At 29.5% G+C, this 16,141-nt stretch overlaps 1 protein-coding gene, 1 non-coding gene and 1 pseudogene across 2 annotated transcripts; 1 reads left to right on the forward strand and 2 right to left on the reverse strand.

Annotated features, from left to right (window-relative positions):
• The window catches only part of LOC149880836 (uncharacterized), a 331,517-nt pseudogene that overhangs the window by 50,227 nt on the left and 265,149 nt on the right, over positions 1 to 16,141 (reverse strand).
• Trnav-aac (transfer RNA valine (anticodon AAC)) lies at positions 5,395 to 5,467 on the forward strand. The gene has a single exon. It is a non-coding gene; the product is annotated as a tRNA-Val (tRNA).
• Positions 8,667 to 15,915, reverse strand: LOC149880845 (zinc finger MYM-type protein 1-like). Its single transcript, XM_090069442.1, has 4 exons — positions 14,359 to 15,915; positions 14,049 to 14,238; positions 13,346 to 13,955; positions 8,667 to 8,696 (listed from the first exon to the last, which is right to left on the reverse strand). Exons 1-3 carry the CDS (start codon positions 15,123 to 15,125, stop codon positions 13,353 to 13,355), a joined length of 1,560 nt encoding a protein of 519 aa, XP_089925568.1. The 5' UTR covers positions 15,126 to 15,915; the 3' UTR covers positions 8,667 to 8,696; positions 13,346 to 13,352.

The raw sequence follows: 16,141 nt of genomic DNA on the forward strand, positions 1-16,141 counted from the left end.
ATTCAGATTTGGAATCAACGCATCAAATTTATTAAGAAACAACCACTAAATCTGATCTAAGTTTTATTAATGAGTTTAATCAATTGAGGGGCCCATCTGCAAAACGCACTAAGTCACACAAAAAAAAATTGAGTTAATTACATTTCTACATTTTAGATACTGAAATCTATAATCTGTTTAAATATTAGATCTAATAAAAGACTCTAGGTCCTAAAAATGCTTAGGGAAAATATCACAACATTTTCAAAACACGCTAAGTCAAACAGGGTTACAGCTGCAAAACGTCCTTAGTCAGCAGCTAATCAAATGGTGTTATGATTTTTTAGTAACCAATAAAAGGAGTGCTTTTATTAAAATTAGCGCACTTTTTGTTAGCGCTTCAAGTTTTATTTAATATTCACATAGAAAAAAATGACTGAAATTACACAAGGTTTTATAGCTGTTGGAGAAAAAGCAAGCCACCGTCTTACTAAGGGTAACGCAAGGAAAAGAAAACAAGTTGAAAGGTAAGTAGTGTATTTTTATATTATGAATGTTAAAAGTTTTATACAAACAGAATCATACAAATTTATCTTATATATAGAAGATAAATTTGTATGATTCAGTTTATATATATATATATATATATATATATATATATATATATATATATATATATATATATATATATATATATATATATATATATATATATAAATGTTAGTTTACATTTTAATTTTTAGGCATGGACCAAAACCACCTTCAAAGCACTATTGCCAACATGACCATAAAACGACATACAAATGTTCTGAAATAAAAAATACTGACCTCTACCTTTTTAATGCTCATTTTTATAATGCTATCAAAAAATGTGACCAAGACAAATATATACTAAAGTTTTTGTCTGTTCAGAAAAAACAACGATCTAGAAAAAAAGAGCAATTTTATCCTCAAAAAATGAGAAATAGGTCTAATTGTGAGATTAGTTATTTTATGGAAAAAGAAAACAGACAAATAGTGCATGTTTGTAAAGACACTTTTCTAAAATGCTTACATGTTGGTAAAACTCGTGTTCAAAATATTGCAAAACATTTCTTTAAACATGGTAATCCTAGAAAAGAAAACAGAGGTGGTGATAAAAAGAGCCACAAATTTAAAGATAAGAGAAAAGCTGTGATAGAATTTATAAAGACTCTTCCTGGAAGGGAGAGTCATTATAGCAGAAAGAAATCTATAAAACTTTATCTACCATCAGAGCTTAAAAGTATTAAAACAGTATGGAAATTGTATGGAGATAAGGAACCCAATCTACCAATGACATGAATTTTTCCGAAAAGTTTTTATAAGCAACTTTAATTTAGGGTTTGGGTCTCCTAAATCAGATGCATGTTCATTATGTGAAAGAATTCGAAACCAAATAAAGATTGAAAATAATTTAGAAAAGAAGAACAGTTTAATTACTGATTTAGTTGTTCATAAGCGTAGAGCAAATGCATTCTATGATCTTTTAAAGGAGCAGAGAGATGGTTTAAAAATTATTTGCTTTGACCATTAACAAAACCAACTCATTCCTAAAGTTCCAGATCAGCAAGCTTATTACAGTAGACAACTATACATATACAACTTTTGTGTTGTAGAAAACAAAAGTAACGGATCATTAAATCCAGATAATGTCTATCTTTACTTGGAATGAGAATGATTTCAAAAAGAATAGTTCTTCCTGTTCCAGTGCAGTATTTGACAAGCTCTGCAATACAAACATGGTTGGCATAGACACTGTTCGTTTAGTTTCTGATGCATGTGGTGGTCAAAATAAAAATGTTGCTTTAATTTATATGGCAGGGTTCTGGCTGTTAAGTCATGCACCAACATTACTAAAAACAATTGAACTTTTGTTTCCTGTTCGAGGACATACATTTTTGCCTTGTGACTGTGTATTTGGAACTTTAGAAAAAAAGCTTAAAAAGATTGAGCGAATATATTCCCCAGAAGAGTACTATAATGTTTACAGTACACAGGGAAAAGTGAAAAGTGCAGAAAGAGACTGGAGTGTGTTAGATTTTAAATCAGTATCACTAAGAGTTTTTAAAAAACCACTGCCAATCAAAATTCAGGAAAATAAACGCTTTTCTATCACAAGAGGATCACTTAAAAATATTAAAGTCCAAGGAGAACCAAATTTTATATATTTTTTCTGAACAGTCCTCAGATTATAACAAAGAGAGGGCATGACTGTTTTTCTTGTCCATCTCAGATTCAGAAAGGAGTCCCAGTTACTGATGCTAAAAAGAAAGATATCAAAAGTTTAATTCTTGTGCATGCAGGAGTGAACTGGGAGCAGGATAATCGTTTTAATTTTTTAAAAATTATTGTTATTTATTCTTTAATAAAAGAACGCCTAGAAGATGAGGAAGATACTATATGCAGTTGTCTTGATAAAGATGCTGCAAGCAGACATGTTTAACTTTTTGTTGTATTTCAACTTTTGTTTTGTTGTTGATCAGTTTCTAAATAAAAACTATTTTGTTTTTCCCTTTGTTTTATACTTCCTTTTCCGTTATCTTATTTATAGTATAATAATTAAAAACCTATAATTCGCGCAAGTTAAATAAATCAAAATATTTCAATGCTTTTTAACAAACTAACAAGCCATGAGAATTTAACCAAACATTTTCAAAATAATCTAAGTCCAACTGACATTATCAAAATAAGCTAAGTCCATATTTCAAAAAGGTTTATTTCGAGATCCTGTAAAGTTGCATTTTTTTTTATGCTCGTGATTTTATAGTTTATATTTAATGATACAAATTTAACGAACACAATTTTTTTTGGAGCGCTAATTAGGCGTGGGGCAGTTTTCCTTCGATTTCTCAAAATCAATTTACTTGGACTTAAAGCGTTTTGCAGATGGGCTCCTCAATTTACTTGTACACGGCAGTTAATATTACCTAATAACATAAGTTTTAAAAGCTTTGAGGAGTTTTTTTATCATAAAGACAAAAGCATTTTAATAAGCATCGTTTTTTTCCTTCTCTTTAAATAGCATTATAAAATTACAGCAAAAAATAAATATTAAAACTGTATATAAGTCTAGTGAAAGATAATTTTTCACTGATAAATTGGTTTTCAATTATTTATTTACTAAATAACTACATTAATCTCTTTCTTTTCTCTCGAAAATACTTTTTGTAGGAGTTTTTGATGCTCAGCATTAACCTGATCTTAAATGAATTTAGCAACTCTTTTGTAAAATTAGTTTTAGAAAAAATAAAAGTTCAAACACCAAATTTTTACTGGGATCTTAACTTAAGATTCGAATTTTCAAAAATTAAAAAATGTCACAAGGAATCAAGTTGAATTAAACTAAAACTCAAGTAAAGAAGTTTTAGTTTGAAAAAATGCAAATGCAATAGTCGAAGAGCGCAAGGTTTGTTTAAGCTCCCCAAGGAATGATAATCAATCTCATGATAAGCAGAGAAACTGAAGAACAACAAAAAAACTGAGTTAAACAGTCATGAATTTTGACACAATCTTTTTATAAAAGACTGCGAACGCAAGTAATCGATGACAAGATTACTCGATGAGAAGCGAGGACAAGAAAACAGTACCAAAGAATATAACAAACACTTGCACGTCATAACCTGAAAATCTATAACATCTGGAAATTTTTCAATGCCTAAAAAATTCAGCGGAGAAACACCAGAATTTAGTTGCATGACTGAAACAGTTCGATTACAACCACTGGAAGTAGGAGTTTCTAAATTGCATGACTGGGGAAACCTTAGAATCAAAATACTTTCTTCAAAATATAAAAGCGTACAAACCTGCCTCCAAATGACTTTTTTCGATCAACAATAATAGGGGTGTCACTTCAAGTGACACTAACAGAGATAAAATTTATTAAGTTTTTTCCAACCGAAAGGATAAATTTATAGGAAAAAAGAGATCATTGCTGCCTTTAGTCAATGAAAAACATTTCATTCTACATCTTTATTCAATTGGAAATTAAGAAAGAAAAATGCATCTACGATGCACAAATATCAGCAGATTTAGACAAAAAAATATGCCAATAAAAACAGAGAATCATAAACGAACATCAACGCATTGCAGGAACGTGCCTTTCATTTGATGCCTTTCGAGTTCCACTTACATTTCTGCACAATGAGGACGTAATATCACATTAATGTGAGAAACCAACCTAAAACAGCGTAGAAATAAACAAAACAGTCACATCCAAGGAGTTCTACCGTTTACTGATCGGAATCATATCAGCATACAATCATGCAACACTTGCCCTTTGTTCAAATACTTTCAGGTAGATATATACGTATATATATCTGAAAAACTTGCTCTCAAAGTTCTTGTTATGCCAGAACTAATTGATAGAAAAGAAAATGGTGTACCTTTAAAAATGCATGCATGCAAAGCTGATGGAAATTGTTTTTTTAGAGCAATTTCGTTTTTGCTGTCAGGTTCTTAATGTCAACATGTATTTGTTCGCGATCTGGTTGTGAAACACATGACATCAGAACCTTGCTCCAATCTCTTATCAGGATATTTAGGTGATGAAGTGGAAAGGTATCTCATCAAAAGTGGTATGGCCACAGATGGTATAAGGGCTACAGATATAGAGATCCTTGGTACTGCAAATTTTATTGGTATTGATATAGCTGTGTGGTCAATCACAGGACAAAAACTAACATAGCTAAAATATCCAGCATCCACTAAACGTGACCAACTAACATCTCATACTTTTAGAAAAACTTCTTTTTTAGAAAATTAAAGCAATCTTTTTAATTTTGTTTTGCCACTAAAAACTTTAAAGTGGGAAAAATTTATACTGAAATAAAATGTTGCTGGTTCCACTTGTTTTTCATATTATTTTACAAGTATATACAGTTCTATTGGAAGTATATCTGAACCCGTTCGTCAGATATATACGTCAATAATTTATGGCCTTAACTTATTGATAAACTTATTTTATGTTCCTAAAGGTAAAGTCTTCTAATGATAAGAATATGAAAAATGCACAATTTTATATAAAAATGTGAATCAAAATCTAGTCTGGAAAGGAAACAATCATTTAATTTATGCATTAAATAATAAAAATTGCATAGGAAGAAAAATTGAAGTACCCTTAACTTTATAAAACATGCATATTTTTACCCGCCCCTCTCACAAACTTTATTATTTCTGCTTAACTTGATGATAGTAAAATAATAACGAGCGCAGTAAATTTTTAATATTGAAATTTTACTGCGCAGTAAAATTATAACGTTAAAAATTTAATGCGTAGTAAAATTATAACTGAGTAAAATATTAACATGACACCGGCTGTGCTTTTTGTTCAAACCAGGTATTTTTGTAAGAAATCCTAAGGTTATTAAATTTTGAAATATTTTCTATGATTGCAAGAGTTCCGTAGTGTAGTGGTTATCACGTTCGCCTAACACGCGAAAGGTCCTCGGTTCAAGCCCGGGCGGAACTAATTTTGTCTTCTTATTTCTTCAACTTTTACGGGCTTTTTACAAGCTCTATTAATACATAAAAGTAAAAATATGATAACAACTATATATAATACTCTATGCTTCGATTATTTACGAATTCAAAGTATAAACTAAAATTTGTTTTACATCATGGCTAATAATGATAACTTACTTTTTCAGCATACAAGCGAAGTCATAAACTGGGGTCGAGATCTTGAGTGATTGGCAGACATACAAAGAGACAACATACCAGAAGGACAAGAGAGAGAAGGACAGTTGTTTGTGAAAGATATTGGCTTGCTGGGTATATTTAAGGGACAAATTACGTCAAAGAGAGATCTTGCGATCTCTTTTTACTTGTGTGAATCGAAGTTTAGTCCCAACACCTATTGCGTCACCAAGAACTACATGAAAATTTAATTCAGAAACTTGAAATCTTCAAACCATTTCAACGCGAAAGATGTCATAGGCTCATTTGACGGTTTGAAAAAAACAAACATGGTCGATGGTAATTTTAAATGGAACTAATATATTTTTTAATTCTTAATTTAGAGATTTTTATATTAGTTGGTTCAATCAATTTTTTGAGTATTTTGCGTTCTCTCACGCGCATCACATTCACGTCACCTACAACACCTTATTCATCCATCACATTCAAATCATCCTCGAGACGCTCGTCGCTTACTTCGCCAAGTTTAGCAGAGCTCTCATCGTAATGGCTATTGATGTCATTTAACGGATCACGGTTAGCGTGGATCACAAGGTTTTGAACTTCAGAACATAACAACATCAAAAGCAAAATGTCTTCATGAGGATATATATTTGGGAAGTGTAGTTTTTAAAAACACCAGGCAATAGACATTAAAAATATGTTATTTTGAATGTCAATCTTTACGTTAAGCAGCACACGCTGGTAAAGTTTTAGGTAAAACAGTTAACTAATGGTATTTTCTTTAATAATCTAATTATATTATTATTAACATAATTCGATGCCCATTAAATTATTGAAAGTTTCTTTGGTTTGTAAACTCCTCACCTACGGCAAATTAATTCGAAACATTCGACAAATTAACATAAAATTCGAAACATTCGACAAATCAACATGAAATATTACATTAATTTATCGAATGTTGATTTACAATTTCATTTATTTTTAAAATTGAAGAATCTTAACTTCAATGGTAAATTTTATAAATAGTAAACGCTAATGGGTGTTAAAGCATTTCTTAAGTACAAAAACAATTTTAATAGGATAAATGTCGGTATTGTGAGGGCGGTGGATTTTTAATTATTTTTATTGTTATATTATGTTTTCTTCTTTTGCAGTAAAGGCGAAGGGGAATGGGAAGGGGAAGGGGAAGTTTGGGTTTAGTGTTATTGTTGGATTAGGTATATGGAGGTTGGGAGCTAGGTTGATGGTCTGGGGAGTATTTGGTTAGGAAAGGGCTAGGTTTGGGTTGTGAGAAGGTATATGGAGGTTGGAAACAAGGTTGGGGGGTTTTATTAAATGTTTTCTATGTTCGGTCCCTCAGGTAATATATTACGGCGCGGCTATGGTAAGGTGCGCGGTTAGAGCATCATACTTTTTTAATAACAATATTTAACGCATATAGTAATAACAATAATATTAATAATCGAAATGCAAACAAAAATACTTACTACTGGTTCTTCTTCTCTTACTTACTTTTCTTAACAAATATTCTCAAATATTCTCATCAATATATATATTCTCTTAATATTAACTCATGCAAATATCAATAAATCAATACAGATAATAACACTTATTTAAAGTTACTCAAATATCTTTTCTTACCAATTCTTCTTTTAAAATCTTCATAAATTCTTCTCATAAAATTCTCTTTGAATCTTTAAAATCCTTTTCTCATAAATTGCTCTTTTAAATTTCTTAAAATCTTCTTTTTAAATCTCTTTAAACTCTTTTCTCTTTAAATCTCTTAAAATCTCTTTTAAAACTCTTTTCTTATAAAATCTTCTTTTAAAACTCCTTTAAAACTCTTTTCTCATAAAATCTTCTTTTCAATCTCTTTTAAATCTCTTTAAACTCTTTTCTCTTTAAATCTCTTAAAATCTCTTTTAAAACTCTTTTCTTATAAAATCTTCTTTTAAAACTCCTTTAAAACTCTTTTCTCATAAAATCTTCTTTTCAATCTCTTTTAAATCTCTTTCCCTTTCCTCTTCCTCCTCTTTTCTTTTTAGCTTTTTATAGTTTTTGGTTGTTTATCGTTTTGCAACTTATTCATCATTTATTTATATGACAGGCTGAATAAGTTTTCCGCGTGTACGTCTTTTCTTGGTTGTTGTTATTTTTTTTACTTTCTCTTTTCGCTATATCGTTTATTCATATGACAAATTCAATAAGTCTCCGTGTGTACGTCTTTTCTTGGTTGTTGTTATTTTTTTACTTTCTCTTTTCGCTATATCGTTTATTCATATGACAAATTCAATAAGTCTCTGTGTGTACGTCTTTTCTTGGTTGTTGTTATTTTTATTCATATGACAAATTCAATGAGTCTCCGTGCGTACGTCTTTTCTTGGTTGACTCACTCTTTTCTTCGTTCCAATGTTAAAATTGAAAACATTATCATTTTCCCTCCTCACAGTATGTTATTACGAAAACAATTATAATAGGATAAATATCAGTATATTATTATTATTTAAATCTGGACTTGTTCCATCACATTTTTGGTTTTCTAATCAATGACTATGTAATGATCAGAAACCAAATCAATGACTGGGGCCTGAAATCATTTTAGAAGAGAACTAACTTCTTTAAACTAAGTTAACTGAGTGTTTAAACTCATTTTGCTATGAAAAGGTATCGAGTAGTTCTGAGTATGAATTTTTTACACCTTTGAGGGGCTCAGTTTGTCATTTAAATCAGCTTTCTTTTTTCATTTATCAGAGAATGAAAAACCGAATATATTGAAGAGCTAAAATTTCCTGTAACTTAACGTGAGTTACCTTTTGCTATTTTATTTTACGTAGGGTAAGGTTGCTAATATTGTACCGATGCCTATACTGTACTTTTAACATAACTCGTTATTTTTACAACCCACAAGAAATTTTTCAACTTATTTTTTACCTTTTCTGAATCAAATTAAGTAGTCAACTGTTGTTGTTTTTTTTGTCATCCAACTGCATTAAGGCCAGAGTAAGCTCTTGCTGGTTTGTTTTTGGAGATTTCTTATTTTTATGGCTGAGCGTATTTCACTAAAAAAGCAGAAGATATGATTTGTTCAGTGTATTTATGTTAAATCATAATTTATCAAAAATCAAAATAAATACCTAGAATTTAAAATAACTTATTTTCAGTTGTCAAATTTTTAAATTAACTGAATGTCAGATTAGTTGCGTAAATTGTACCTAAGGCATATCCTAAATTGTACCGACGCAACCATTCTGGCCGTTAAAAAATGCGTGCAAAGTTTAACAAATTCCTTTTGAGATTCCAATTAGAGAAATATTCATACTTACAATACGAACTTCACCACTTAAACAAAAAAAGAAAAATTTCAGTATTACTCTTATATTGACAAGCAGTCCTTAAAAAGATGCACTCTCTAGTTCAGTTTTAACAATAAGCAAGGCTAACCCATTGGTAAACATATAGTTTAAATAAAAATTGTACTATATGTGGTGATACCTGTTTTCGGCATTTTCCAGAAGGAAAAAAAATTCAAGTTGCATAGAGTTTATTAAATAAAAAACTTCATTTCATTATATTAGGGGCAGTTGAGTGTTATGTTATGCTATATCAAAATATTTCCAATTGCTGATTTTATAAAAACCATTCCTTTTAATCAGTTCTTTAAATCCCTTAAAAATCTAAAATCATAAAATATTTGCAAAGCTGTAAAGTAATTGAAATCAAGAAAGTGGTACAATATTGGATTACAATGGTACAATTAAGGATCTAGTTTCCTTAATTGTACTCTTAGCGCAATTTTTTTAGTTTGATTCTTCGAGACTTAATGCTTTTTAAATTTTGAGTTTTTAAAACATCTTTACAACAAACAATCCCTAAATTATGAAATTCAATTGAAAATCTATGTTTCAACTCAGTAGATTACCAACATTTTAAAATTTTGTCTTAGGGGGTACAATATTGGCAACCTTACCCTATTAAAAATTTGGCTCGATTTATACACATAAAAATAACATCATGTTGTTTAATAAACATCATGTTGTTTAATAACATCCAATTCAGTTTATTTTGATTCACCAAATCTACTCCCGACGTCTGGAACTGATGAACTTAAAGAAGAAATCAATGTATGTTTCCTAAGTTATTAGTAGATTAGTAGATTATTATTTTGTTGTGAAAAGTAAATGTTAGGAGAAAACCATGCAAAAAAACACGTTTATCAAGTAGAATTATACAAAACAAAAAAACAAAAAAGAAACACGTTTATCAACGAACATCAGTAGAATTTATCGAATATAAATGTATATAAAGCTTTTATTTAACAACTGACAAATCTAAGTTTGCTGGTTATGACTGAATCAAGGATATTTCGAAGCAACGAAAATCTAATGCCAAGAAAATTCTAAATCAACACGATGAAAATATTTAATTGATGAGATATTGATAAGAAAGGTTCCCCTTCATTCTTGTGTTTTGCCGGCAAATTTAGTGTGTGACAAACAAAATTAAAATGGACATTTTTTAATACACCCTACTGAATAAATCATCAAGTTTTTGACAGTTTTAGAAGAATATACTTTGACATTTTAATACTTGTGTGTTATGAACTTAAGGTAGTACATACCCATAAAATAAAAAAATCAGAATAACAAAATGCACAACAATTTACTATTTTTTATTTTATTCAAAACAAAATAATTTGAAAAAATTAAATTAAAAAAATAGTCGATCAAGCCTTTTTGCCTCGATTAATACTAAAAAAAGGGTTATTTTATGACATTTTGTAAACATAAAATCTGGAAAACTAAAAGAGTTTGAGATTTCAAATTTTTACCAGTTCTTTATTGTATAGGAATGTAGGAGTTGAACCAAAACTAAGTCATAATATAAAATATTTCAAAAGATATTGATATTTGTTACTGATTGACATTATTTTGTATAGTAAATGCTCATAAAAAGTGCCATAACATTTTTATTTTTTTGTATTCAAGCATTAGTCTTGGTTCACCTCCTGCTATTAAAATTAAAGAATGTACTGTGAAAATTTCAACCTAAAAGCTTATGTAGATCTTGAAATATCATGTTTTAAAGTTAAAAAAATGGCTAAAAATAAAATACTGAGAAAAACACAAAAATAAAATTAAACTAACAAAAACATTATGATTTTATTAATATGAGCTTGCTGAATAAGCTGGGATTATGTCATTTTCCTTCTCTTTATCCAGGAATCCTTTTCTGATAGCTCTTAATTTTCTTCTCATCTTTATGCCTTTGGTTGATGACTTTCTCTGAATGTTCTTTATGCGGTCGGTATCACTTTTTCTAAAGGCATTTAGCATAAACTTTGAAACTGGCAATCCAAGTGCTTATATTATTGATGTTAAACCAGATTTACCATCATTAAATTCAATAACGGCAGAGCAAATCTCCTTAGGACATTTTTTCCACACCATACTGTTTAAGCATTTGTTTCTATTTTGAGTTTGGCCATGCAAACATTTTAACAACAACGAATCTGTTGTTAAGTCATGCCAAACTGGAATTAATAAATCTTTAATTGCAATTGGAAGGCTCAAGTTTTTTTTATAGATTTTGTTACCTGTTATTTTGTCAGCCTGCCATAAAACACCAGCTATCTTTGTTGCGTGGACAAAACTGATGACAAACATTTTCATCAAAAAAGTTTGTTTTGTGAAACAATGTTGCCCATATAGATTTTTTCATTAAATAAATGTTACCAATACTTTGCCTAACAGCCCTAACAAAATAATTTTGAAGAGTATTGATAGCTTTTTCACTGAGTCTACCTATTCCTGAGACACCTTTTCCATCAGATAACTTTTTATTTTTATGAGTTATACAAATATTTCTGAAACGAGTACCTGCGCGTTTTTGAATGTGTCCAATACATTCCAGCTTGGTAATTAAAATCTCTCCATAAGGTTTAGATAATTGTACTTGATTAAATGATCTAGTGTCGCCATCACCAATATATTCGGTATACATAAGATTATTTTCAGATATGGAACGAGAAAACATTTTAACAGCCCCAATAGCTTCCATGGAACCAGAGCTACCTGCATGATTTGCCTGGCAAACATGATTGAGTTTCCAGTTCACATATTGAGGAGATTGTTTTTTATGCTTCCACTTCGCACAACTATGACACTTTTTTGAAAGAACTTCATAGTCTAAACACTTTCCGTTATTAGTTGAAATGATAGAGACAATACCATTTAGCGAGGTATGTCCTCTCTTCTGCCATGAACCATCAACAGAAACTGTACAGGTCATTGTTTCATCACTTTTCTGTTCTCTTAGTTTTGCTGTTTCGATGGCTGCTTTAGTCATAGATGCTTTACAAACACTAGTATATATACCATGCAAAACATTAATAATACTATTATAGGCTTTTAAAGAAATAGGTGGTGGCATATTTAATAATGATGTAAAAGATTTAATGGCTCTATGTCCTCTACCAATTTCTCTAAATGCTATCACCAATTTGAATATTGGTTGCAAATAATTTATTGCTACTATATTTAGTGACATTGCTTTTGTTTTGAACATAAGAGATACTATTTGAATTTTAAAAGTTTGATGCCATTGACAAGAACTTGAGGCACATGATAGTTTTAGTTCTAAACAAAATCCTTGTCGCTTAATTTCATTATTTTCAACTTTAATATTATTTCCACAGTCAGAGCAACTAGCTATCTCTTCAACTAGGGATTTCAATAAACCAAAGTTGATAATAATGTTATAATCATCTTTGTCTTCAAGAATTATTGGATTGAATTTTATTTTTCCTGAACTAAAGTTACTTGCTGATTGTAAAGAACCAGGTGCAAAGTTTTGTTTATTTGTTACATGATCTTTTCTTTTTTGTGTGTACTGGTTATAAGCAAATGATCTCTTTTTATTTCTAGAATGTGTTCTTGGCATATTGTTTATTCAACGTTGTCAATAAAAAAGTGTAATAATAACACATAAACAAAGTTTGGATTAGCACGCTTTACAAGTCTAAAACTAAACTAAATTGTAATTTCAAAGTATGACTAATAACTTTAACTTAAAAAGCAGCTAAAGAATTTATCATCGTCAAAAACTGATCATTAATTTAACTTTAAAACCAAGTCAGAGGATGGTTGCTAAGGGCGTTGCTATGTCAGAAAAAATAACTAGTCTTAAAAAAGGTGCTTATTTCACTATTTATGTTAAAAATGTTGAAAAAATAACTTTAAAAATGCATTCCTCGTAAAATTTTACGTCTAATATGAAAATAATACTTTTTTCAAAATTTCGATAAATTAAGGGTATCTACCACCTTAGCACGAACAGATTTTTGTTGGCATGAACAGATTTTCATCATTTTTTCAAGATGAACATTTGCAAATTTGGGAACTTTTTTTTGTGTAAACAAAGTCTGTCAATGATAAAATAGATATATAAGGACCAGGCCCGGATTAAGGTCTACAGTGCCCATAGGCTGTAAAAAATTTGGTGCCCCCAATTAAAATTTTTTTTTTACATATTTCTCTACTCAATACTTGAATAAATAATAAAACTCTATTTTAGGTTTATTAGCCACATCAATATGTACATGTATATAATACCTATGTGAAAACAAATAAAAACATAAAATTAAAATTAAACAAAATATATTTTAGATATATAAAAATATAAAATAATCATATTACAAAAAGTAACAAACCATTATTTTATACTTTTCTTTTTCTTGCTTTTTGATGGGCAAATGTGTTAATAGTATCATTAAAATCTAATTTTTCAACCAATTCTGCTTCAATGCTAAATATTGCTAATGCATTCAGTCTTTCCTCCTTCATGGTTGACCTCAAGTAGGATTTTACTCTTTTAAGTACAGAAAAAGCTCTTTCGCCTGAGCAGTTTGAAACTGCTGTACTAAGGTACATACGCATAACTACTTCTAAATTTGGAAACATACACTCTAATTCTTTGGTCTTGATGTACTTATACATAGAGAGAGCAGATTTTACATTTTTATCCGTGGAAATTAATTTTGAAAAAAGAATACACTCATCTATAAGTAAGCTTGAGTTTTCAACATCATCAATAAAATATTTTGCCAAAGTTTCACATGTGTTCCTTATAACAATAGAACTCGGTGTTTTATACAATGTGGGTATACACCCATAAATATCTGATATTTTTTCATAAGCTTGTCTTCTTGAACTAAGTTGACATTTAAGAGTATCAATGATCACATAATATACATTTCTAACAAAATCTATTTTCCCTGTGATTTCTGTGAGAGGTTGAGATCTTGATTCATCAGCCATAGCCTTAAAAAAAAAAAAAGTTTTTAATGTTGTTAATGTTTATGACTTTTTTCAAATTATTTTATGTGTATTTTAAAATTAATAAGTTAAACATACCTTTCTCTTTTTTTTTCTCTTGGAATCTTTGGCATACTCCGAACAATCAGTAATTTCTACAGCCTTATTTTCAAAAACATCAAAATCATCTCTGATCTGTACCAAGTAATTTTCAAGGCCATTATATAGGTCTAATACTGTATGAAGATCAATGTCAGTTGATTGTAATTTTTTATTTGTAGCATTAAAACTAAAATCATATTAAACTTTATATTAATTTATTTATCTATTAAGCTGACCCTAATAAAATAAAATAAATGAAAGCATAATTTATTATTTAAAAATAATTAATTTATAGAGTGAAAAATACCTGTTTAATATTGAATTCCATATGCATATCATTAAACCAGTTTCTAAAGTTTTTAATCTTGCAAGCAACCCATTAGCTTCTACTTTATATACAGCTTTTTCTTTCTGATTATCAACTATACTATGCAAAGCTTCAATTATAAATGCATAAGAATTAAATAAAACATGGCAAGCATCAAAACGAGCACTCCAGCGAGTTACTGATAAATTTTTTACACAAAGATTATTCTTCAAATATGTTTTTAAAATGTCCCAACGTGCAGTAGAACTAGAAAAAAAATTGTATAGTTCCTGGAGAAGCATAACAAATGAAGTAGCAGAATTACAACTTTCTGCTGCACACGTTCCGACCAAGTTAAGAGAATGTGCAGAACATGGTACATACTCTGCAAATGAATTAAAACTTTTAATTCTTGACTGCAATCCAGAATACTGACCTGACATATTTCTCGCATTGTCGTAGCTCTGGCCACAACAATTTTCAATTGGTATATTGTGTGAATTAAGAAAATCCATTAAAACATTGCTCATTTCTTCAGATTTATGACCACTGTTTGGAATGAATATTAAAAATCTTTCTGCAGGTACACCACTAGGTAAAACATATCTTAATGCAATAACGAGTTGATCGACGTTTGCTATATCAGGTGTAGAATCAACAATTAAAGAATAACACTTGGCTGCTTTTAATTCTTTTAATATAATTTTAATTATATCATTCTTCATCAAAAGTAAAAGTTCTTCGAGTTCCTTTCCCTCTATTCCCATATTTTTCTATATGTTGAGCAATAAAAGGGTCAAATTTAGCAAGTAACTCTAACATTCCCAAAAAGTTCCCATTGTTAATTTTGTTAAATTGTTCATTATCACTTCTGAATGATAAACCTTTTGCACCGAGAAATTTAATTACTTCAACAATTCGATGAAAAACAGCTTTCCAGTAATTCATTTCATCAGTCGCTTGTGTTGCCAATTGAGTGTCAATTCTACCTACATCACTTTGTAATGTAATAAAACTTAATGTATTATTTTTATGTACCAAAGAATTTTCGTGCCTGGAAATAAGTAAATGTCCATTTTTCCAATCATTAAATCCAGCATCTCCCAGTTGAGTACTGCATCCAAATAATTTGCATGGAGCACAAAATAATACAAATTTTGAAATTGAATAAACAAGCCATTTCCGTGAAACATTTTCTACGTTTTTTCGATTTTTCGTAAAGATTGATTTACTACAATAACGATCATAATCAGAATAAGATCGTTTTGATGAGGTAAAATCTGCATCAATGTTCTGATCATATCCAAATTTTGCAATATAATTACGACATATATTACTATTTGTCCAATCTGCTGGATCTTTAAAATTATTTGTATTATTCTGCGTAAGAGGATTAGGAATGACATTTAGCTCAGATTTTTCTGATTCCTCATTTACATCAACAACTGATTGATCTGAAGAAGACGCAGTACATTGAATAGAAGTAGAAGTAGTAGAACAATTATTAGTAATAGTTATATCATTTGAAGATTCTAGTTTATTATCTTCAACACAACTAGGGGTAATGTTATTTATTTGTTTGAAAAAATTATTTAACCTAGGTATTTTACTAAGTAAAATCACTTCTTTTTCTTTTTTAAAAATTACACGCTTTCTCGCTTGGGCTCCACTAATATGTCGTTTCTGATCCATTTTTACATAAATATCGAACACTAAACTATATATAAAACGCACTACTCGCACTAAAGTAAAACCTTTATAATTTAAATTTACAAGTTACAAT

Source organism: Hydra viridissima, unplaced genomic scaffold (assembly GCF_058129835.1).
Source record: "Hydra viridissima isolate aposymbiotic clone 2 unplaced genomic scaffold, HvirCarnegie_v1 scaffold_12, whole genome shotgun sequence".
NCBI lineage: Eukaryota > Metazoa > Cnidaria > Hydrozoa > Anthoathecata > Hydridae > Hydra > Hydra viridissima.

Coding starts and splice junctions, on each gene's coding strand:
- LOC149880845 (XM_090069442.1), bottom strand. CDS start 15,125: ATGGGAATAGAGGGAAAGGAACTCGAAGAACTTTTACTTTTGATGAAG. Junction 14,239..14,358: donor TGGAATTCAATATTAAACAG/GTATTTTTCACT, acceptor ATATGATTTTAG/TTTTAATGCTACAAATAAAA. Junction 13,956..14,048: donor AGAGAAAAAAAAAGAGAAAG/GTATGTTTAACT, acceptor TTTTTTTTTAAG/GCTATGGCTGATGAATCAAG.